The following is a 24,622-nucleotide window of genomic DNA, read 5'->3' on the forward strand; positions in this document are numbered from 1 at the left end:
AAAGAGGATCCTAGTTTTTAAAATTAATTGTGGTAAAATACACATAACATAACGTACCATCTTAACCATTAAGTGTACATTTCAGCGTCATTAAAATAAATTCACATTGTTTTTCAACCATCACCACCATCCATCATCTCCAGAACTCTTTCATCTTGCAAAACTGAAACTCTACACCTATTAAACACTAACTCCCATTCCCCACCTCCTCCAGCCCCTGGCAACCACCATGTGACATTTTGCCTCTGAATCTGACTACTCCAGGTACCTCATATGAGTGGAATCATACAGCATTTGGCTTTCTGTCACTGGCTTAATTTCATTTACCATAATGTCCTCAAGGTTTATCTATGTTGTAGCATGTATCAGAATTTCCTTCCTTTCTGAAGGTTGAATAGTATTCTGTTGTATGGATATACCACATTTGGTTTATCCATTCATCCACTGATAGACAGTTGGGTTGCTTCCACCTTTTAGCTATTGCGAATAATTCTGCTATGTACATGGGCATACAAATATCACTTTGAGACCTTGATTTTCAGTGTATACTCAGAAGTGGAATTGCTGGATCATATGGTAATCTTATTTTTGAGTTTTTGAAGAACTTTCACACTGTTTTTCAAAGTGGCTGCACCATTATACATTCCCACCAACAGTGAATAAAGGGTTCTAATTTCTCCACATCCTTGCCAACACTTGTGATTTGCCATTTTTTAAAACATCTTTTTTAGAGTATAACTGCTTTACAGTGGTGTGTCAGTTTCTGCTTTATAACAAAGTGAATTAGCTATACCTATACATATATCCCCATATCTCTTCCCTCTTGTGTCTCCCTCCCACCCTCCCTATCCCACCCCTCTATGTAGTCACAAAGCACCAAGCTGATCTCCCTGTGCTATGTGGCTGTTTCCCACTAGCTACCTATTTTACTTCTGGTAGTATATATAAGTCCATGCCACTCTCTCACTTCATCCCAGCTTATCCTTCCCCCTCCCCATGTCCTCAAGTCCATTCTCTACGTCTGTGTCTTTATTCCTGTCCTGCCCCTAGGTTCTTCAAAACCTTTTTTTTTTCTTTAGATTCCATATGTATGTGTTAGCATGCGGTATTTGTTTTTCTCTTTCTGACTTACTTCACTCTGTATGACAGACTCTAGGTCCATCCACCTCATTACAAATAACTCAATTTCATTGCCATTTTTTTTGACAGTAGCCAACCTAATGGGTGTGTGGTTATATCACACTGTGGTTTTGATTTGCATTTCCCTAATGATCAGTAATGTTGAGCATCTTTTCATGTGCTTACTGGCTACTTCTTCTCAGGAGGAATGTCTGTTCAAGTGCTTTGCCCATTTTTTTTTAAAGTCTTTATTGAATTTGTTACAATAATGCTTCTGTTTTGTGTTTTGGTTTTGCGGCAGCAAGGCACGTGGGATCTTAGCTCCCCAACCAGGGATGGAACCTGCACGCCCTGCATTGGAAGGTGAAGTCTTAACCAGTGGACTGCCAGGGAAGTCCCGTTTTGCCCATTTTTGAATTGGGTTTTGTTGTTGTTGTTGAGTTGTAGTTCTTTATATGTTCTGAATAGTAACCTTTTATCAGACAGCTGATTTGCAAATATTTTCTCCCATTTCACAGGCTGCCTTTTCACTTTGTTGACTGTGTCCTTTGATGTTTTAAATTTTGACGCAATACAATTTATCTATTTTTTCTTTTGCTGCCTGTGCTTTGGTGTCACGTATGTTTTAAAGATGTGCCCACAACTCTTCCTTTAGAACCGAGTAAGAACAGAACCAGTAAATTCCTGGCTCCATCTGGCATCCCACCCACGCTGCCCTGGCTGCCTGCCACCAGCCAGGTAAATGCCTGTGCACTGCAGGTTTCTGCTGTGGTTCCTGCCTTGGCTCACAGCACCACAGTACCCAGGTACAGGAGAGACCTGAATGGCTGAGGGGCTCACCATCCACTGGGAGAGGGCACACACAAGCCTGGCCATGTGGGCCCACCCTCAGTGCCAGAGTCCCAGGGGTCCTCCATTTCCAATAGGCACCGACACTGCAGATGCTGGGGCATGCGCTTCCCACTCTAACTGCCTCAGCGCACACAGTGGGCACAGTGCCCAGGGGCCCACACAAATGTTTTAGTTGATGTCAAAGTCAGAAGGAAGAAAAAAATGTAATAATAAGGACTGTGTAACAATAAAGCAGCCTGGATTATATTTGTCTTTACATTAATAGTCATGAAATATAATCCTACTTTTTCATGGGGAAAGGGGCCCACAGAGGTCACAGGGCCTGAACCCACAGTCAGTAGTCATGACGTGGCCCTGGCCCTGGCTCTCCCCACAGAGAAGGCGGAGCCCAGTCCCAGGCCAGCTGAGTTTGGCTCAGAGCCCTTCCCTCTGCCTGTGTGGCCACACCTCCTCCCCACACGTGCCAAGGTGCCAACCCCAGAAGTCCTGTGTGACCACTCAGTGCACCCTGCCCAACAACTCAGTTTCCTCCTGCCTTCCCTGCACCCAGGGTTCAGAGGGCTCCTGGCCTCCTGCCTGCCCCGGGCAGCCACCACACACGCCTGCTCCCAGGTGTCTTTCTGAGCCCTTCGCTGGGCTTCCTGTGCCCGATGCCTGCAGGTCCCACTGTGGTACCCTGGCTCCGGACCTCGTGCTCACTCTTCCCAGCCTTGCCCACGACCCCCGGGTACGTGGTCCCCCACCCCGTCTTCTCTCCTGGGCAAGCCCCTGCCCAGCTCAGCCCTCTCCCCGCGTTCCCCCAGCCACGCTGGCCTTTCCCCCCTTCACTCCCAGAGCACCGACCTGATGCTAAAAGAAGCAGAGACTGTAAAGCCCCACAGGGCCAGCACTGGGCCTGTCTTGCTCACCACTGCATCCCCACAACCTTGCCTGATGCCTGGCACAGAGGAGGTGTGAAGGGAAGGCCTGGGTGGGCTCTAGTAATTTGACATCCACAGGAAGCTCACCTTTTTTTTAAAAAATTAATTAATTTTTGGCTGCACTGGGCCTTTGTTGTTGCTCACGGGCTTTCTCTAGTTGCGGCGAGCAGGGGCTACTCTTTGTTGTGGTGCGCGGTCTTCTCATTGCGGTGGCCTCTCTTGTTGCGGAGCATGGGCTCCAGGTGTGTGGGCTTCAGTAGTTGTGGCTCGCGGACTCTAGAGCACAGGCTCAGTAGCTGTGGCCTACGGGCTTAGTTGCTCTGCGGCATGTGGGATCTTCCCGGACCAGGGCTTGAACCCGTGTCCCCTGCATTGGCAGGCGGATGCTCAACCACTGCACCACCAGGGAAGCCCAGACAGCTCACTTTGAGAGCCAGCTGCCTCTGTCCATGGGTCCCTGGCTCAGCTCAGCTGTACTCAGTCACAAGCCAATGTCTCCCTGAGGGGGGAATCTGACAGCTTGTCCCAGTCCTGATGCTGCGAATTGAAGCCTTTGTCTACAAAATCATGGAGAAAACTCTGGCCTCTGCAGGCGTACCCAACAGATGGCCAGCTTAGCGCATACACTGGGCGCTCAGTAAATGCCAGGGCTATCTTCTGCCCTGACGCCCAATGACGACAGCAGTCACCACTAGTGCAGCCTTGATTCCAGTCGTAAATTTCTTCTCCCCCAAATGCTGCCAGCAGCCCTCAGTGGGCAGCACGTGCCAGGGTGGCCACAAGTCTGAGTGGCCTTCCTGGTCTGGCCTGGGCACCCAGCGAGGGCCAGCTGCTTGGGCCCACACACAAGCAGGAGCAAGCAGCCATCCTGGCACACACTGGGTGCCCAGGGCTCTGCACGCTCCTGAGAGTTCTGCCTGGTACAGAGCCCGCGCTCCTGCCTGCCTGTCTGGTTTGCGGCTTCGCACACAGCACAGCTCTCCGGGCCCTTCCCACCATCATCCCTCCAGCCTGAGCCCTCTCTGTGTGGTCCGTGGTGGGGAGGGCAGGGGACCCCATGTGGGGGTGCAGTGTCTCCCCGGACGCCCATCTTCCTGGGCCCTGGCTGGACAGGGCGGCCGGTGACCTGTAAGAGCAGCTGGACGGAGGAGGAGAGACCTGAGGGCCAGCCCGTGCCTCAGAGGCCCCACCGGCCCTGCACGGACAGGCACCCTCCTCCGCACGTGCGAAAAGCTCTGCCATGCACACCTTGCCTGAGCTCTCGCTGTAGACCTCACTCTCCCCAACCAACGCTGGGAAGCACAATTCACCTCTTGCCCTCAGAGCGGAACCGCAACCAGGCCCGGTCCCCTGACACCCCACCACGCCATGCACGCAGCCCTCTGCTGAGAGTGGGGAAGGCGTCAGGGCGAGGCTGGAGTTTGGGGGAGTGAGGCGTGCAGCCGAGGTCTGCAGCCCGGCAGCCCGGGTGCCAGCAGCCCAGACTCGTCCCCGGCACACAAGCCCCAGCCTTCTGCTCCCAGAGGCCTGGGGCCCAGGCTGCACCCAGCACGCACCCGGGGCCACCACCCACGCTTCCCCACCCGCCCAGGCCAGATGCAGAGGCCTCGCTCAGATGATGGACGCTCCTGCCCAAATGTGATTTCCCAGCTGATGCCGAGTTAATCACCAGCCTCACTGGCAGTTCTTTCCGGCTTCTGTGCAAAGGAAACTGCCAATTAGGTTACAATTAATTTCTTACCCAGGGCAAGGCCTGGCTGGAAAAAGACTGGCCACCCAAGTGGCCTGCTGATGACTGTGCGGGTCACCAGGCTCGCTCGGCTCCAGGGCTCTTGTGCCCTGAAGTGCCAGCCCCGGCTTGGGGGTGATGGGTCAGGACATCCCCGGCCTGGACCCTGGTGCCACTGCTTGGGCAACCGTCCCCTCTCCCACCCAGCAGGGCACTGCGATTCAGACTTAAATCTGTCACCCCACCTATCCAGAGCTCCTCAGACAGAGGTGGTCCTGCCCATCTCTGCCCCTCCCCCAGCACCCCTCTCGCCCTGATTCAACATTAACCGGCGAGACTTCTACATTCTTCCCGAGAGGCCCTGTTCTAAGCGCTTCACGCACGTTGTCCCACTTAATCAACACAACATCTGCCAGAGGTAACAACAACAGCCAGAGGTAACAAAGACAACTTTGTTCCCTGTCTTACAGAAGGGGAAACCAAGGCAGAGAAAGGCTACCTTGCCCAAGGCCACACAGAGAGTGAGCCAGGACTTAAGCCAAGGGTCCCACCCAGCCCAGTGTACGCGGCCACCAGGCTCCTCTGCTCAGTGACGGTCGTGCACACGTGTGCAGAAGAGCCAGGGCACCGTGACCTGGGACTCCGGGCCACCCACCCACCTGCTTGCTAACCAGGCGGAAAATGCAACCATAAATAACCATCCACAGCCTCCTTCAGCCTCCTCGAAAAGGCAGGAGTCCCTATAAGCCCCTCATGTAAATTTGCTCTTTCACGTCTCAGTGAAAGAGGGCGAAGGCCCAGGAAGGCATGACCAGGTGGCGCTCAGCCAGCGCCCGCCTGACAGGTACAGACACAGACATGGCTGCTGTGTGCGCGGACACCCATGGATGCTGGGGGCCTGACGTGCCCTTGCCCGCTGGACACAGAAGAGAGCCTTGAGGGTCCTTCACTCTGCCCCTGTCAGGTCCTAGTACCACCTTGAGAAGTGGGTCTAGATACAAAGGAGAGATTTCAGTATGACTTGCGGAAGCAGAGAGACAAGGGCAGAGGCAGGCCAGAGCCGTGCTCCTTCACCGCCCTGCTGTATGGCCAGCTCGGCATTCAGCCTCTCTGGGTCTGTTCCCAGCTGTGAACTGGGATAGGAACCCCTCCCTAGAAGCACTGCTGGGACAGAGCACCTGCTGGTAGAAGCTAGAGCCAGTTCTCCTTTCTCCCTCCCTGACTCTTGAATCAGACCTGCCTGGGCCCACAAAGGCTTCCTGCTAACCCCAGCCCTCATGCAGCTTCTGAGTGCAAGCTTCTCGGTGGCGGGTGGACTGCACTGCCTTGGTACGTTCTGCTGTCCCGGGAAAACGGCCTCAAGGGACTGGCAGCATGACATCACACAGCTGCAATTACGGTAATCAACTTATACCAGATCCGCCTGGTTATTTTTAGAGTCTGGACTGAGAGTTTAGCAAGACAGGGCAGCCCTGGGTTCCCCTGCTGCTGAGTCCCACCTTGTCAGGTGGGCAGGATGGGTCACTGGTTCCCAGAACCCCTCCCTTCCTCCCACCCCCTGGGTCCTTCACAGGATGGTCTTTGGGCATTGGCACCTCACATACAAGATGTGACACCACTGCTTCTGGGACATTGGAGCTCAATGTGGCTTTAGGGTCCGGGTCTTCTGAGAATGTCCTCAGGGTCCCAGTGGGGTCATGGTGACTCAGCCCCCACAGAAGGACACTGGAGGAACCCATGTCCTCTTCAAAAGGGACCTCCTGCTCAGACACTGAAATGTCCCTGGACAAAAACTGATCTGCAACACTTGGTGGAAATTTGATAGAGCAAACTCAACAACAAACAGACACACCCACCCAATTAAAACATGGGCAAAGGACCTGAATAGACACTTCTCCAAAGAAGATACAAACGGCCAAGAAGCACACAAAAGATGCTCAACATCACCAATAATTAAGGAAATGCAAATCAAACCCACATGAGATACCACTTTGTACCCAGGAGGATGGATACAATTTAAAAATATAAACAGAAAATAACAAGGATTGGTGAGGATGTGGTGAAACTGGAACCCTCACATACTGCTGGTGGGACTGTAAAATGTTTCAGTTGTTGTGGAAAACAGTTTGCCGGTTCCTCAAAAGATGAGACTTGGAATTACCATATGACTCAGCAATTCTACTGCGAAGTATACACCTAAGAGAACTGAAAACAGGGACTCAAACAGATATTTGCACATAAATGCTCACAGCAGCACTATCCACAAGAGCCAAAAGGTGTAAACAACCCAAACGTCCACCAAGAGATGAACGAATAAATAAATGTGATACATGCACGCAATGGGATATCGCTCAGCCTTGAAAGGAACGAAGCACTGATACATGCTGCAATGTGGACGCACCTTGAAAACGTCAAACTAAGTAAAAGGAGTCTAACACAAAGGTCAACTTATACTAAATATCCAAGATGGACAAGTCCATAGAGACAGACGCAGAGGGGCAGCTGCCAGGGGCTGGGGTGGGGGGACTAGGCAACACTGCCTAATGGGTATGGGGTTTCCTTTTGGGGGTGATGAAAATGTTCTGGAACCACACAGGGGTGATGCCTATGCAACACTGTGAATGTACTGAATGCCACCGAATTATTCACTTGAGAACAGTTAATTTTATGTTATGTTCTAGGCGCCAGCCTCCCTTGCAGAGAGAAGGACCCTGTGACAGACCAGCCCGTGGACATGGGCAAAGTGCCCCAGGCCCCTCCAGGTCTGGCTCCTCAGGGCTCTGTGCTCCTCCCCGTGCACACGGCCAGGTGTGGAGCGGCTGACAGGGGCAGGGGGGTGGGACACCACGAACAGGAGACAAACGGACTGTGTTGAGACGCTGAGACTGGGGGTTTCTGTCGCCCCCAAGTACACGGTCTCTCCTGCTCACAGATACAGGTGGGTGGGAGGCTGCAGAAGCAAAGATTCGGGAGGGTCCACAGCGGCGACTTTACGAGGCCCTGTGGAGTCACGTGTGTGGTCCTGCTGGATGAGTCTCCTACAGAGACCACCTGCAGGTGCCCGTCTGACAAGGCTCAACCCCTCCCAGTGGCAAAGCCAGTGCTCACAGAGCTAAGTGCGTGTTAACCCTGCTTCCACAGGCGAGGAGGCAGCGGGTGCTGTGCCCACTTCATGGCTAAGTGGCGGCTGGAACAGAGTCCTGCTTCTCAACTCCAGCCTTTCTCCTTCCCAGAAAGAAGAGAACAGACAGCAGTGGACGGCCCACAGGCAATGCTGGAAGGGCAAGATGGGGGAGCAGGCAAGGAGAAAGCCCACCCAAGAGCTGCCCCCAGCTTCTGGGTCTCCCACCACTTCACTTTGTCTGTGTCTTTGGCTGTTTCAGAGGCAGGAAAGTTTGAGTAAGAAACTGAGTAAACTCCTTCCCTCCACTCGGACTCCCACCATCGCTCTGTGTGCCCCCAGGTCACCCCCCATTCACCCCGCTCTCAGGTCCTGGCACACGGAGTGCACATCTTCCCAAGCATTTTCCAGGCTGTTAGTTAAAGTTTAGGAACTTACATTGTTCCCTTTCCCCTTTTTGTTAAGAGTGAGAACCCTCGGAATTTTCTGGCAATCCCATAGCCACATGGGAGGGGGAGACTGCAACCAGTTTTGACATCCACTGTCTTGCCAGGGGCTTTCTGATTGTTTTAGCAGCGGAACCCTTTCTCCAATCAGAGCGCAGGTCAGGGCCAGTGCTCAGGGCAGAGCTCGGAGCTTTGCCTCCCTCTCCCCGCCACCCTGCCCCTCAGGCACTTCTCTGGAGCCCAGGGCCCTGCGAAACCCAGACAGTAGCAGCCCATGTCAGAAGAGCGAAGGCTTAAGACTGTGATAAGGTGCGACCGCCGGTACCCAAATCTGGGAGGGGGGCTGGGGCCCCCACGGGCATCTCCCCTGAGCAGGTCCCAGAACTGGTCCCTGCCTGCCAGAGCCCACCAGGCTTCGCTGATGTCATGGAGAGCCTGCACCAGCTGGACCACCAGGTGGGCACACGCCTGTGCAGGTGCACAGGTGACCTTTCTGCAGAGGTGCCCTGGCTGCTACACTCTGTGGAGCCACTCACAAGGCGAAAGCAAACAGAGGTGTTTGCTCGGGCCCGGCCACCTGCTCTCCTTGAGGGCCCAGGTGGCGCCTGAACTGCCTCCCCCAAGGTCCCACTGGCGTCAATGCGCCCACAACCATGCTTTCTTGGGGGTGTCAGCTCCAGTGGGGGAGGAGCTAAGGGAACAGTGGCACCTCGCTGCTGCTCTCACCGCCCCCCACCTTGCCCAGTGGACAGCTCAGAGGGCCACTGGCTTTACATCCTCCAGCCTCAGGGACAGAAGCGGGTCCCAGGGGCTCCCACAATTACATAGCTGTGAGGCCAGAGCTTGATGAAGCCCAGGTGTCACCTGGCCCCAGAGCTCAGGGAAGGTGGACTGTGGGAGGACCAGGCAGGGGGAGGAGGGCAGGACGAGGGTCCCGTCCACAGGTGCTCCCAGGTGTCCTGGAGCTGCAGCCCGAAGAGGGCCCCATCCTCTAAGGTCCTCTGAGGTGCGATGGAGCCCTGTCTCAGGAGTTACAGCCTCCCCTGAACCCCTAAACACGCCGCAACTCTCTGCTGCTCTGAGGCAGGGAGAGGACAGCCGTGTGGGTTCTGGAGGCCTGAGTCTTCCCACCCCTTCAAGCCCCCCAGGAGCGCCCTCCCCAGGCCACCCAGGTCACGGCCCTCAGAGGGACATCCTGGGCCTGGTCTCTCTGAGCCATACCAATGCCCCAGCCTTCCAGGGGTTAAGGACCCCCACCCAGAAAGCATGGAAGATGGGCCCTTGAAAACCCAGGGGAGGCAAATGGGGGGGGGACGGCAAAAGATGACCCCCGCTGCCATCACACCCCTGTGGCCCAGGGCCAGGAGGGCCACTTCCCCGCCTGGCTGCCCACCATCCCCTCCCACCCTACCCCTCAGCCGGCCTCCTGCCGTGTACCTCAGTCTGAAATCACACCCATACATTTGAGATAAGTGGCTACTTAGGGCCTCCTTTACTGCCCATCTCTCCCTACAAGGAGACAGCTCTGAGGTCAAAGGGACCTTCCATTGTCTCCCGGAGTGCATCCCTAGCCCCGGAGAAGCTCCCCAGGCGGCAGGTGGTCCCTCGGGGAGTGTTTGTGGGCCCATCACTATTACTGTTACTGTTGAGTCACTCAGAAAAACAACTGCAGAAATGAGAAGGAAGAAGAAAAAAACGAGGAGAAGGAAGAAAACACAAGAAGGAGGAGAGGACACGGGGGCTTGAGCCTGAACACTGCGCCCACACAAAGAAGCGTGCCCTGTCACGCCCACGGGAAGGGGGAGGGGTTCCATAGCCGAAATGCAGCCGCTCCTATAGGACAGAAGGCATCACTACTGTTTGGGGGGGCGCTTCTCCAGCTCTGCCTTTTTCCCAGTTGGGCACTTTCTTCTCCCAGTCTGTCCTGGAGCCCCGGGCAGGAGGGCCCTTTCTTGGACAAGGAGACACAGTTGTACCCATGTGCCCTGAAGTCCAGCCCCTCCTCAGCACAGTAGCGTCTGTCGGGTTCTGGGTCCCCAGGCAGAGGGTGGGTGCAGGGGCCACACACCCAGCCTACACCACCAGCACAGAGGCCTCTCTTCCTGCCACACCAGAGGACACACGCCCCTCCCCTGGGGCTGGCTATGACCAGACCCCAGCTGGTGGCAGTTCCCGGACCTGCAGGACTCCCAGACATCAGCTAAAGCAGCGGTCCCACCTGAGCATCAGCCAGACCCCGAGGGGCTCCTGATTCAGGTGCTGAAGCACAGTGGCACACTTCCCTCCCAGACCCGGGCCAGGCTGTCCCCAGGGCCCCTGGAGCCCCGAGCAGGAGGGTCACCAGTGGGTGAGTGGGCTCAGGGCCACCTTCCTCTCCCAGGACCCCTCCTGGTCCCCACCGCCACTGGCCCAGAGAAGGGGCCCAGAGGACCCGAGCGGGGAGACACAAAGTCCTCTCCATGGATTCAAGTTCACAGGCTGTGGGAGCCTCAGTTTCCTTACCTGTGAAATGGGAAAATACGGCTACATCCTTCAGGGTTTCGGGAGGATACAGTGCGCTGGCAGACAGGCAGTGCTCAGGACGGGACCGGCAGGCCATGAGCCCCCTGGGGGCGGCTACTGCTGGCATCAGCCTTATCCAGTGAAGACCAGGGGATGCAGGAGGCCTCTCTCAAGTCACAGAGGCGGGAAGGCCTCAGAGGAAGCAGCAGCTTCCTGGCCCTCCCTTCCCCTTGGCACCCCATGCTCCAGTTTAAGAGATACCATAATTTTAAATGAGTTTTCTCCTCCCCTGGCTGAAAGGCCATTAGCTCCCCATTAGGTGAATGCGTCCCATTTTCTTCTCACCACCAAGGAAACTGATTTACTTAGCTGTCCCTAAAGCAATTCTGCAGAATAAAGGCAATTTTGCAATGGTCTCAATAAACTTCCCCATTTGCTTTCTGCTCACAGACCCCACCCTGAGGAGCCCACCAGCTGACCCAGCCCCTTGGCCCCTGAGTAGGCTGGACTCTCTAGGGCCCAGGACAGCCAGTGTGGGCCACAGGCAGCTCCCAGAGGCCAGAGTGGCTTAGTGGGCTGGGGCGGAAGAGAGAGAAGGCTGGGCCCAGGCAAGCCCGGTGGAGCAGGACACCACTCATCTCTGGCCAAAGAGGGAAGGGGCTGAAAGGGAGAGAAAGAAGTGAGCAGGGCAGCCCTCCTGGCTGAGGGGCTGCTCTGGGCACCTGCCAGTCCAGGCAAAAGTGGCAAACCCAGGTCCAACAGCAGAGGGGTGGGCCCCGCAGCCTGGAGAGGGGGCTGCTAAGTCGTGGCCAGCTTTCCTTTCTTCAGTACCTGGGAGTGAGAGGCCCAGAGGGTGTGCACACAGAGAGGGCAGGTCTTTCCTTGTGGCTAGAGGTGCTGAGCAAAAAGGGACCCAAGAAGCCAGGCCAGAAAGATGAGCGATGTGAGGCCTGGTGAGGAGCAGCTGGAGGTCAGGGAGATGGTGATGGGTGACGGGTCAGCCTGAGACATTCAGGGGGATCCCCAGAAGCCGGGGCTCAGTTTCTTCATCCATGCCATGGGGATGCCTGTACCTGCGCTGGAGCAGCAAAAGGCCAGAAACTTCTAAGAACAACTTTTAGATGGAAGTTCTTTAGCTCTGGTTCCAGGATACCCAGGGTTGATGGGCTGTGCTCCTGAGTATGAGCGGGGAGGGGCAGGTGTCCCTGTGGGGGGACACATGTGGGGGTCCCAGTGTGTGTGAGTGGCAGAGAGAGGGGCTGGGTTCCCTGGGGGAGGGTGGAGTGGGAAGGGCCAAGCCACGCTGCGTGAGTGTGTGTGTGTCCACAGGCCTCATGATCACATATCCTTGAGAAAGGGCAGAAGTGTGTCTTAGTGATGACCAAGAGTGAGTGTCAGTGTGTGAGCGTGGATTCAAGTGTGTGTGTGGGGGGGGGGGCGTGCGTGCGCTCACACGGATACCAGCATGTGGGTGAGGAGTCCTGCCTTACTCTGGGAGTCTGTGTCTGGGTTGGCACCTTTTTCTGAAGGTGTGTGCATTCACACACAATGAGAGTGTGTACACGAGGAGGGGGGCACACCGTGAGGGTCTGTTTATGCCCCAGGACCTTGCTCTGAGCATCCCTAGGCCCTCGAGCCCACCCCTGCCAGCCCTGGGGCAGTGCTTCCCTTCCCTGGCCGCTGCCTCTTCATCTGGTTGCCTCCCTACCCTCCTCTCGTCAGTCCCCCAGCACAGAAGAGAGCTTCGCGTCTCGGGGAGGTGTCTGGGCCAGCACGGGAAGGCTTTCCTCCTCTGGAGACCCGGCCCATCCCCCAGGCAACAGGCCTGGCCACAGGAGGGCTGCGTCCACAAGAGGGCGCCCCGGGGCCGAGCTGCTCCCAGCCTGGTCGAGTCTGGGTGGGAGCAGCGGCCCAGCTCACTGGTGGCGGTCTGCAGCAGCTCACTGAGAGCCAGGCTCAACAGCTCCAGCACTGCTACTCCGGGTAGAGGGTGCCCGGAGGCCTCTCCACGGGCCCGTTGTCTCCTCTTGGGTATCGCGGGGCCACCTCTCAACCCCCAGTGCCACCAATCGTGGTTTCTTGCTCATCCCATGGGAGGGTGGGTGAGGCAGGGGACTTGCTTTCCCTGGATTGGAGAGCCTTTCTCTGATCACCCAACTCCATGCGTCCAGGCTGTGAAGAAGCCACCTGCATTCCCGCCAAGTGTCACAGGCTGCCCTCGCACCCCTACCCCCCAACTCCAGCCCCCCACGGCCCCAGCTGGGACCCCTGGCTAAGCGTGGGACAGGCACAGGAAATCCTCCACAAGCTTCTGAGGCTGCCCAGCACGCCCTGGCTTCCGGCTCACACCTGATCACCCGCCCACAACTATAAAGTTGCAACCCCGAGTTACAAGAGGTCTTCTGAACACCTTGTGTTTACTTCTGCCCTGCCTGCAGCCTCCTCCTGCCTGTTTTCCCCTCACAGCACTGGACCCCCGGACTCCCGATGCTTTCCCCCATTCTTCCCCAGGTCAAAGAAAGGGTTCCTCCCCTGCCTTCCCTATGATGGGCTGGGGGCCCGTTCTAGCTTCAGTATCTGCCTCGTGAGCTCAAGATGCAGTCACACAAATGAAGCCTTGGGCAGGCCTGGGAACCCAGAGTCTGTGCAGGACCCAGGGCCAGACGCAGGGGACCACCACCTCTTCTGTTCCCAAAGGCCACAGGGAGAGAAAGCCCTTTGTAAGCAGAGGGGGAGGGTGGCCGGAACTCCTCTCTCAGAGGGAAACTTGGTGCATACTGAGTACTGAAGAAGCGGAAGTCAAGGACAGTTCGAGAGAAACTAAAATTCGTGGTGTGTGGGCAGGGGGGCGGGCAAAGATTCGACAGCCTTGGGGTTCACTCATCCCGTCAGGGTTTTGGGGGTGGCGGCAGTGACCAGCCTTTGCAAGGCCACATCTAATCCTCCCAGCACCGATGTTGGCGGCACACAGCCCTACTCCACTGCAGGATGGTCAAAAGCACTTGGTACAGGTCGGCCCAGAGCCGTCAAATGGTCCCAAAGGCCGCACCTTCAGGTGTCCCCGCCTGGCATCAGCGCGGGACTCGGAAGCCGCGCGTGGGAGTGGAGCCACGGCGGGCCCTCAGCCGGCTGTGCTGGGCCAGTCCGAGCGGGCCCTCGAGGGCAGCCTCCCTAGAAACCACAGCCTTTTGGGTTTTTTAAGGACTAGAGCGGCAAAAACGCACAAGGGAAAAGCAACCATTCTTCAAAACAGCAGATCCCCTCCGCATCCCGCGGCTAGCCAGGGTATCAGAGCTGGAGGAAGAATGCACCGACGTGTAGAGCGACAAGGAAACGAAGACGGAGCAATCTTTTACAGAAACACAACTCCTCCCCGCCCAAGTCGCAGACTTTCTAGGGCTACCTCACCCGCCCTCCCCCACCTGCACCGAAACGGCTACAAGCTCCGTTCGGTTCGCTCCAAGACGCCGCTGTGGTGCGAGGCGCCACCAGGCTGGGGAGCGCGGCTGCGACAAGGGCCCTGGGCACCGACCCCGGCCACCCGGCCCGCGTGCCGCTCCGACCCGAGTCCGGCTCCAGCCCGAGACCCGCCCAGTGCGCGGGGCCCGAGGCGCCCTGCCCACCACACCACCCCGCTCGCAGCCGAGCCCGGGCGGCCGGCAACTGCGCAGCCCGCTGCCCACCGCAAACAGAAAGGCGTTTCCGAATGCGTCCACTCAGCCGCTCGGCGCGCGGTGCCAACTTCGCCTCGGCCGCTGCGGGCACCAGTCCCCGGCAGGACTCACCTTCGCCGAGCAGCGGCAGCAGCAGCAGCAACCGCAGCCCCACGGTGCCGGCCGTCGCCTTCTCCATCGCCGGTGCACGCTGGGGCCGCGGCGAGAGGGACGGTGGGTCTCGGCGGCGGGGTGCGGCGCTCAGCCGGGCTGCCCCATGCCCGGCCGGGACGCGGTGGACGAGATGAACACTGCGGGCGCAAAGCGTCGGGGCACGGGCTCCACGGTACTCTCCGCAGCTGCGCGCCGGGCTCCGGTCGCGGGGCCTGAGGCGAGGCGGGGCGGGGTGGGGCGGGGCGGTGAGGGGGCGGGGCGGGCGGGGCGGGCGGGGCCCGGGTGCGGGCGGGGTGCGGGAGTAAGGGCGGGGCACTGGGTACCCGCCCAGGCGATGCCTGGTGCGGTTCCCGCGGGGCGCGGTTTAGGAGACCAGTGCCGGACGCGGGGTGCGGGCCGGGCGGGGCGCGAGTAGGGGCGAGGTGCGGGACCCGGGGTACCGGCCCGCCAGCCGCAGCTCCAATCCGCGCACCTCCGCACGCACAGCCACTCTTCCTCACTCTATGCGCCCGCTCTCGGTCTGTGCGCTTCGACCTTCCCCGCCGCCCAGAGAGGGCAGGGAAACCACGGGGATGCGGGGGTGCGCCCGAGTGGACGTGGAGACTAGGCAGGCGCCCCGCCTCCAGGCTCCGGGCGCGGTGCGCATCCTCAGCCATTTCTCGGAGGGGGGAGGCGCGGTGGGAGCGCGGCCTCTCTTGGGGCCGGAGGCGGGAGGAGGGGAAGTGCCCGGGTGGGGGAAGGGGAGCCTGGGCGCTTTCTGCGCACGCCAGGGGTGAGCCTGGCCTGTGGCTTCCAATGTCCGCGGTCGCTCTAGGGGTGTCCTAGGGTTAGTTTGTGAACCTGCCTCTTTAGGACTGGTCCAACCAATGAAACCAGGAAACTGACTCTGGAGCTGGCTTTAATGGGGTGCTTGGAGGGTAGGTACTCCCTCTCCCCAACCAAACAGAAGAATTCTTAGGATGGGGGGCTGACTGGGTAGCAGAGCAAGTAGCGAGGAGGAACTGGAGCCCCAAAGAATTTAATTTTTGCCCCAAGAAATGATGTCCATAAACACATCCAGTACTCAAAAGGGAAGACTCTGGGTCCCCAACATGGGGGGTCCTGGAGGTTGGAGGTGAGCTCTAGGCCTCTGTGGGAAAAGTCCACTGTTCTACTCCCACCTGCTAGCTGCCTTTTGTGGTCTGGCCCTCACCTAGGCACAGAGGAATGCAAGCCTAAGGGGCCTTGGGGTGGGAGGGTCCAGGGTACTTAGGCCTGGGGTGCCCCTATTTCAGTGTCTCTTCTTCCGGCTGTGCACAGAGCCCCGCCCTCTTGCCTGGCTGAGCTCAGGGCTGAATAAGGGCCCTCTGCACATCACTCTGCAGATATGAAGTCAAAGTGAAGTCACCCTCGCAGGCATGAGGAGGAGCTGCCAAGACAGGCTGGCTGGGGGCTCTGCCGGCTGAGATGTCCAAGCCGGCCTGCTGGCTGGAGGCCAGGGCACAGTGCTGCCAGCTCGGGAGAGCCACCCTGCGGCCACCAGACCTTGTGTTGCCTGCCTCACGCTCCCCGAGCCCCAAGCCCTTGGATTTATGGGGCCGGAGTTGGCCGTGGGGGACTCCCCTGGGTGTAGACAGGCCCTACCTCTGGTGCTAGTAACAACAACCAAGGCTGCACATTCAGGCCTGTGCACAGGGAAGGGACCTGAGTGGGAAGGGAGGGCCTGAGGGGAACTTCTTTGTTACCAACAGGCTCCTGTGGCAGAAGAATGCAGAAGGAAGAGGGGTGGCCTGGCCCATTCTTGCAACCAGCCCCACCCCTGTGCCCCCCCAGGGACCACCCTGGCCAAGCCTTGGCTGACACGGGTCAGGCTGGATGTCTGGTCGTGCTCCGTGTGACCACCTCAAGGACCCATTTGAGGCTGTGTCCCTTCTTCAGTCCTCAGGCCCTTCCACTCTCCTCCACCACCCTTGGGGGTCTTGAGAGGACATCTGACACTATGCTGGGGACATTGCCCTCTTCTTAGAAAAAGGTCTGGGGAGCCTCATATGTGTACCCCTGTACCCTCATATGTTGTACCCCTGTACCCACATGTGCATACACCTGTGTTCACGTACAGGGATATGGGTGCATACCCTCACCCGCGTGCATGCCCAGAGATCTGACCAGAGGAGGATCCAGGAAAGCACAGAGGTGAAGTGCTTGGCTTGCTGACCTCGGGTCCTGCATATCCATAAGAGACACCCCTGTGAGACTCAGACAAGGCCTGACCTCAACTCTGCCCTACTCACCCTTCCATGGGTTCTTCAATGGAGTTGTTTTTCTCCTCTCAATTTCCTGCCCCACCTTCCTTTCCTCCCTTCCTTCCTCTGCTCTCCCCTTCTCCTCATTCCCCTCCTTCCCTCCCATTCTCTGCAAGAATCTCTTCTCCATTCCTTTGCCCCAGCACAAGAACCAGGCTAGCTGCCTCACTGGGGCCTCAGCGTCTTCATCTGTAACATGCAAATAACGATACAGTAACTGCCTTGCAGTGTTGTGAGGCTGAACCCAAATGAAGCATTGACAGAATCAGCACAGTTTCTGGCTCCCCAGAAAATGAGATTTTTTTTTTTCTTCTCTTCTTCCAGGGTCCTCTGAAGTCCAAGGAGATGTCTGGGTGGGAGGCTGGGGGCAGTGACATTGTGTGAAGGTTGAAGGTGTGCTCTGAGTTGTATCCTGGCTGGGTCTCTGATCTGTGTGACCTCGGCAAGTTTGCAACGTCTCTGGGCCTCAGGAAGGCGGAGCTCCATCCCCCCAGGTGCCTGAAGACAGGTGAGTCCCCGGCAATCAGCATGAGCTGTCACTGTCACCATTGATTCCCATCAGCTGTGACGCTGAGGCCGAGGCCAAAGTGGTCGGTGGACATTGCTAAGGTGACACGGAAAGCAGGTGGTCCCTACATCGAGCTGTCTGCTGCCCTCAGCTCTGGCTCCCCACCTGTATAGGTAACGAATCACACCCTGTATGGGGACGGCAGCCAGTGAGACCGGCCTGTAGGAGCCAACACCTGTCTCTGGCCCTTCCCATAGGACCTGCAGCTTTCTCAGTGATAGGAGGGAGAACCCTGGAGCCCCAGAGGCCTCTCTGCCACAGCAGCACTTATCTGGGCGTATACTTACACATTCAGGAGCAGTGGGTTGATTCATGCTGACGCCTCACTGAGGCTTTTGGGGGCTTGCTCACACCGAGTCCCCAGCCCGAGGGTACCACTGGAACCTGATGGGGCCTCAGGCCTGGCAGTGCCCGCCTCTTGCCTCAAGGACACCAAAGAAGGCCCATCCTGGCTCACGAGTGAGCGTGGTAATAACAGGGAGCTTGAATTGGCGAGTCTGGCAGATACGGCCTGAATGCTTTTTGGAAAAAGCATCTCCCAAGGCAGTTTCATAATCTGCCTTGTAATGCAGATTTAGACAAGTTTTTACGAATGCACTTTTTAAAATAGGTCTTAATGGATCCTTTGCAGTAGTTACAGTCCATTGTGTAAATGCAAACAGAAGGCTTTTTGAAAACATGTATTATTGATCAGAAAGGCAGCAGCAATTAGAAGCCAGTGTGTCATATCATTCAATACACACTTCCTATACAGCCCTGCTTGTGCTCTCTCATAACTTTCTGACAAATTATCCTGTCCCTGGGAAGCCCTTTCTTTTCCCTTTTGCTTCTGGGAGCGAAGGAGGACCTCCCCATCAGTTACTAGCTAGAGGTGAATGAAAAATGAAGCTTCCCCTTTACCATCGCAAAACCTGTTAACGACTTCTCCGGTTTCAAGACTGAGATGGCAAAACCTTCAGGTAAGATGGACGATGCTTCTCAATTTGGTCTACGGGCCACAGTGAAAAAAACCAAAACAAAACTGGTGACAGATAGCATGTTCTGTGGGAGGGCAGAATCACAAAGCTGGGGGGGTCTGAGCCAGAACCCTGCAGGGGAGCCTGCTTTGTGGGAGGGGTGTTCAACCAGGGTCCACAGGGAGGAGCTCTGGATGCCCCTCCCCAGTCATGGAACCTAAAATGATCCACTAGGATAAAGCTGAGACTTGTTTTTGCTTAAAAATCCATATTTGGGTCTGTATTTCACCCGATCTGCACATTTCCCATTTGCCCTTCTTCTTGAAAAGTTCATTTATTTAACAAACATTTGCTGGGCACTCATTGTATTCCAGGCACCCTTTCCAAAGTCCAGTGAACGAAACAATCTGGGTGCTTCTTAAGGACAATCATCAACACGTAAGGCACACATGCAGCCCAGTCAGAAGTGACCCCAGATGGGGTGAGACACGGGGCGGGGTGTTTATCAGGGCTGGATGTCCTGGAGAGCTGACTTTGGGCAAAGACAGAGCTGTGGGGACAGCGCTGCCCGCAGGGAGCAGGGAGGTGACAGGACATGCCCTGGAGTTCCCTGCGTTGCCCCAGCAGGGACAGGAGGCCGTCCTTTGTCTCCCCACGATAGCATCTTCTCAGCAGCCTCAGCTCACCCCTCTGGAAGATGCAACTCTGGTCTCTGAGAGGGTTACAGCCTGCAGGATCTGCAGTGAAGACTCTGACCTGGGCAGTCTTTTGGAGCCGAAAAAACGTGCTGTGCTCTTGGTGTGCTGACAACTAGGAAGTCCGTTGACTTAACACCCTACGATGTCTTCCAAAGCCTCCCTGCCCAGGATGGTGTGGGCTGCAGCTCCAGGCACAGTGTGCAACTTCCACATCCATCTCAGGCCTGCGGGTGATGAGGCGGTGCGCTGTGAGCTGGAGGAGAGGGGGAGAGGGGGGCCAGCCACCTGCCCTTGGGGGGGGCCAGGGTGTGAGGGCACAGCCTGGGTGGCTCCCCCAGTCCCCTGTGCTTGCAGACAGGCCCAGGAGAAGCAGAGCACTTCCTTGCCCCCTTCTCCCCACCCCCACCCCGGAAGTGCCCCGAAGACCTCGCTCAGCTGTTGCAGCTGCCCCAGGTGGGAGGGGGCGCTGTTCTCAGGTAGATCTAGGGTGCCCTCCTTGCTTCCTCTCCAGCACCTCCCTAGGGTTGCTACCTGAGCTTAGGCGCCCTGGGGGCTCCCAGTCCCGCTGAAGACCCCTCACCCAGCCCGGATGGGGCCCCTCCCTGCTTGCTGAGAAGCCGGCCAGCCAGGCCTTCATCCCCTAGCGCTGTGCAGTGGAACGTTCTGCAGTGGTGGTAACTTCCTGCCCTCTGCTCTCCAACACGAGGGCCACTGGCCAAGTGTGGCTGGTGTGACCGAGGAACTGAATTTATAATAACGTAAAATTGAATAGTCATATGTGGCTAGTGTACTTGCTGGGCGTTGATGCTCTAAGAAACACCTTCCCAGCCTCTCTTGGAGGCTTCTGGGGGCTGGGCAGGCTCCTAGCCCAAAGCTCCCCCACTGGAGGGAGAACGGAGAAATCAGAGCCTGCCGATTCGCCAGCCCCAGTGGGCTCTCTGATCCAGCAGCTGCCGCTCTGTTTCCTGGTGGTTTGAAGATGCCGTAGTCACCCCCCTGCCCAGAACGACAGTGGCATTGCTGGGGTTCACCCTGGGCACGCTCTCTCACTCGCCCTGGGGAATCTTCCGTTCCCCTCCAGGCTTGGCTCCCGAGCCTGACCATGCCTCCTGAAATCCCTGATTCCTGTAGACAGAGTGAGCCCTGCAGGGCCCTGCTCTCAGGGGCCTCTTTGGAAAGGGGCTGATGAGCTCGTGCATATTAAGATGCGGTGATGAAGGGCTGTCAGGGGACTCTGTGCAACAGCCTGAGACCCAAGGGCCTGCTCGCTAGTGCTGGGAGCTCAGCATCCGGCCCCTCTCCAGGGCCCTTGTCCCTCTGCTCCCAAGCACCCCTCCGTGGTCCCAGACTCCCCACGTGTTCTCTGGCCACTGACCTCCACCGGCTGTTCCTTCTGCCTGGGAAGCTCTTTATGCCTCCTCCTGGCCCCTTCTGTTGTTCAGCTCCTATTCAATGCTCAGAAGTCTCGGCTCCAAAGTACCCCTCTCCCCAGTCCGTGCTCAAATGCTCCGTCTAGACAATCTGAAGGAGGCCCAGTGTGCGTCCTGGTTTTTGTTTTTTTGGCTGCAAGGCATGCGGGATCTTAGTTCCGCAGCCAGGGATGGAACCCACGCCCCCTGCATTGGAAGCGCAGAGTCTTAACCACTGGACCGCCAGGGAAGTCCCGCTTCCTGGTTTAACTGTGCTGTATTTATCTCTAGCCCTCTGCGTGGGGACCTGCTGAGGACTCAGAGTGCCGGTCGGGTGACCTGCCATGAGAAATGACCCTCGTGGCCAAGAGGACAACCTGGGCAGAGGCACAAGGTATGCTCAGGAGGCAGGAGGGAAGGGCGTGGCCGTCTGCGGTGACAGCATCAGTGCTTGCCACCCGTGTGCACACTCACACCCCTTTGCGCCCCTTCTTCCTCTGGGCTGCCCTCTCAGTGTGAATGGGAGCCCGTCTGGTCTATAAACATCAGCAGAAGGGGCGACAGGAGCAGGGGCTGGAGCCGGAAGATGACTCACAAGGAGGGAACAAGGCACCCCAAATAAATCATCTGGGGCCTGACATTTGGAGCGTTTGAGTTTGAGACCAAACACAGATGCCCTTTAGATAAATACATTTTTGAGACGTGTTCTGCAGGAGACGTTTATGACTTTAATAGGTTTTTAGTGTCAGACGAGCATCAGGAAGTGTTTTGTTGAGAGACTTTCTCTTAAAAGCTCAGAATCCTTCTTTTCCCTCCGGCCCTTTAAACAGAAGGATACAGAGATCCTCAGCAAGGGAAGCTTCTCTTTCTCCCGGTTCCCTGGGGGTTGGCTCTGGGCTGGGATGGCTCAACTGAGGAATGTTCTGGGAGGTTCTGAAGACCTCAGTGCTCCAGGCCATGGGGGGCGGAGGATGGGGGTCTCTCGGGAAGCTGATTTAGAAGCTTAGAAGCACCCTCCTCCCTCAGAGCAACTCCTCTCCTCCCCAATCCCCCCACCTAGAGGAGGCTGATGGCTGGTCCTCAGGGATGAGAAGGGCTCTGTACGGAGGACGGGGGTCCCTGAGGCCTCTGGAGGTTGGCAATTTTCTGTGGATTGGAAACTTTACAAAGATCCCTCACGCTGAAGCCCAGGAGTACAAAGGATCTGAGCTCACCACAGGCCCTATGCCAGCGAGGAGACACAAGGAGAAGGTCAGATGCAATCATGTCTGGAAGCTTCTCCCTTCCGACTTAGAGACAGGCCCCCACCTGCCCATCCTGGGCTCTGTCCCAGGACCTTCAGGGAGCCCCGGGTCCTGCAGCCGCCCTCTGCCCAGCTCTTGCCTGAGCACCAAGTGGCCACATGTGGGGCTGCTTCTAGTACCCCGTGCGTGCTGCTTAGCCCTCTCCCTGCCCCCCAAGACAGGGGCTGGATGCCAGCTCTCCCATCCTTGAATGAGGCCAGCGTGGAAGAACTCACCCCAGGTCATCTGTGCTGTGGCTCTGGGCCACGTGGGGAGGACCCCTAGCCGAGGTGGACGGACCTTGGGCTTGTCCTCCCAGCACAGTGGGTGTGGGTGGGTCAGGGGCACACGGCACCAGGAGGGAAAAGGAGGGGCCCACTGAGATCTAGAACCTGGCTCACAGAAAACACACAGATGGAACTGAGAGGAAGCCCAAGTGAACTTAGTGGTGGCGCGGGCTTCAAGGGCACGGGCAGGCCACTTCCTAGCACAGCTGTGAGATGAGCACTGGGGTAGTGGGGGATGGGAGGGAAGGGACAGTCGTGTCTGTGCTGTTGTCCAGACGGGACATCTCCCGGGGGCAGGAGAAATGTTCTCATCAACCAGTACACCGAGACTCCACATTGATTGCAAGGAGGTCCCCTCGTTCCCCTCAGGTGACACCTAAGGGAGACCTTCTGAGGACACCTGGAACCACATTTTCAACAGCTCCAGCTGCTGTAATTGAGAAACCTGACCTCAGTTTTTCCATTTCTGTGGATAATTCAGCCCTCCCACCCTTCTCCTCCATCTCCCGCCCCACTAGCCCTGGCCTGTCTCAGACCCTCTCCTCACCCCAGACCCCTCTCCTGGTCCTGGTCATTTTATCCCAGGCTGTGTCAGGAATGAATGCACAAGGAGATGGATGCAGAGAGGCTGGTATTGAGCAGGGACCTGGGTGCCGGCCCTCCCTATCCCCCGCCCAGCCCCCCACCCCAGGCCACTAAGTCACCCCCTGAGCCCCTGGGACTTGTCAAGACCCTCATCAGGAGTCCGCGTAAGGGATGGATGAGAAGAGTTTGAATGGAGCACCTATGATCTTCTAAAGCTTCGCTCCTGCCTCGTAATTATTTCCTTACAGGATCCAGACACTTGGATACGGCCCATTTCTTAACCCCATTCACAACAACCTTTGTTTTTTTCACGGTTGTCTTGGAAGCAGCTGCCCACAAACTGAAAGCAGCCCATAAACTACATATCATTGTTGGGGTCTCTCATGACCTTGCCTGTGTGGGGGGCAGGAGGGAACGACCTCTGTTTTATTTCCCAGGTGGATACCCTGGCTGGGGCAGGGGGTGCGGAGGTTGATTGGTTACCCATTTGCATCTGTAATTTATCAGCATTCTCAAAATCCTAAAGGTTTGGGGCTTAATTATTCATGTCTGACCCCCTAGAAGAAAGGCTGAGTGAGGTCACCCTGGATGGCAAAACTGTGGGGTCTGAATCATCTCTCCTAGAAAAGGAGGGAGGTCCTGGGTGGGCGCAAGTGAGAACAGCTAATGGCTATGGACATCCCACCTGGGGGCAGCCCTGGACTGGAGCTTCTAACTCATTCAGGGTCACAGCACCTGCCCGGGTGGTAGCAGCATCCCATTTTACAGGTGAGGTGCAAGCCCAGGGGTTCTTTCTCTGGGCTTCTTTCCCTCACTCCACACAGCTTCCGGTTCTCAAATGCTAGGGCAGGGCTGGTCAAACACTATGTGAGCCCACCCCGCAGATTCTAAGGCTGCCCTCAGGACCAGTTCCCAGGGGTTCCTGATGCTGCTGGTCCTGGGTCCACACTGTGGGATCCACTGCCCCAGAGCATGATGGGATAGGAGAGATGCGGGTAAGGGTCTCAAGGTGGAAGGTACCCGCTTCACCCTCCCGCCAGCACGCCCTGTCCCCAGTTAGCCTCTCCTCCTCTGTGTCTCCTCCCTATTCCCAGCCTCCTTCCGGCCCTGGCTTACATCCGTGGTCCTGGCGTTGCTGGGAGCCCACCCAGAACACTCCTTCTTCATTCCCCTGCAGGGACTCACCTCTGTTTGCATACAGCTGTCTCCTCCTAACACCCATTTCTCCAGCTGGGTCCCTCATGTGAGACTCAGGCCTGTTGGAGCCCACTGGGGGACCCAGCACCCTCACTGTGTAGGTAAAGGGGGGGGGGTCATTTCTGTGACTGGGCTGGATCCTACTGTGACCTGTGACCCAACCCTTGCACAGTACTGAGCTTCAGGGAGGCTACAGCAAACGCATTTCCCCCGTCTGCAGAGCAAGAGGGCTATCGCCATCGCCATCACCCAGAACACGCCTGCTCTGCTCCCCTGCAGGGGACCTATTTCTTCAACTGGGTCCCTCAGAGCAGTACGGCTATTGCCGTCTTCCTGATGACCAGATGCACAGCTGTAGGGGACCTGGTCTCTGGCAAGGCATGGTCACTTGGTAGAGCCTGACTCAGGACCTGTGTATGGCCAAGGGGGGGACTGGGGAAGCTGAAGGAAGAGGGGAGGCCAGGGGACCCTGCACCCTTAGTCAGGGTCTCATAGACCCCTCCAGACAGCACACATAGGTGGCGGTGGTGACGGTGGCAGTGACTCTGGCTGGCCCGTGCATTGTTATTTCCAAAGGCTGAGTCTTTGGAGCAAAGGAATTTTCATTCCTTTTTCATTAATGAAAACCTTGCAGCCAGAGGAAGCACCCCACTAAATGACTGATACTCCACGAGATATGTACGCACTGCTCAGAAATGTCTCCTACTCAATGAAGGAGAGATAACAGTCAGTGGAATAAAAATTAATCTGGCCACTATAGGAATTAATATAAAAACATCAGATGCGGGACTTATAAGGGATGCCACCTCCAACTAACCCTCCCTGGGTTAAATACCCCAGG

At 57.0% G+C, this 24,622-nt stretch overlaps 1 protein-coding gene across 1 annotated transcript in view; it reads right to left on the reverse strand.

Moving 5' to 3' along the window:
- RET (ret proto-oncogene) overlaps positions 1–14,541 on the reverse strand; it is a 61,560-nt gene extending 47,019 nt beyond the window's left edge. Inside the window, exon 1 of the mRNA XM_073793694.1 lies at positions 14,475–14,541. Within this exon, the coding sequence (XP_073649795.1) occupies positions 14,475–14,541 (67 nt within the window). The remainder of the gene's footprint in view (positions 1–14,474) is intronic.
- Between the last annotated feature and the right edge of the window lie 10,081 nt (positions 14,542–24,622).

The sequence above is a fragment of the Tursiops truncatus genome, chromosome 16, assembly GCF_011762595.2.
Source record: "Tursiops truncatus isolate mTurTru1 chromosome 16, mTurTru1.mat.Y, whole genome shotgun sequence".
Classification (NCBI taxonomy): domain Eukaryota; kingdom Metazoa; phylum Chordata; class Mammalia; order Artiodactyla; family Delphinidae; genus Tursiops; species Tursiops truncatus.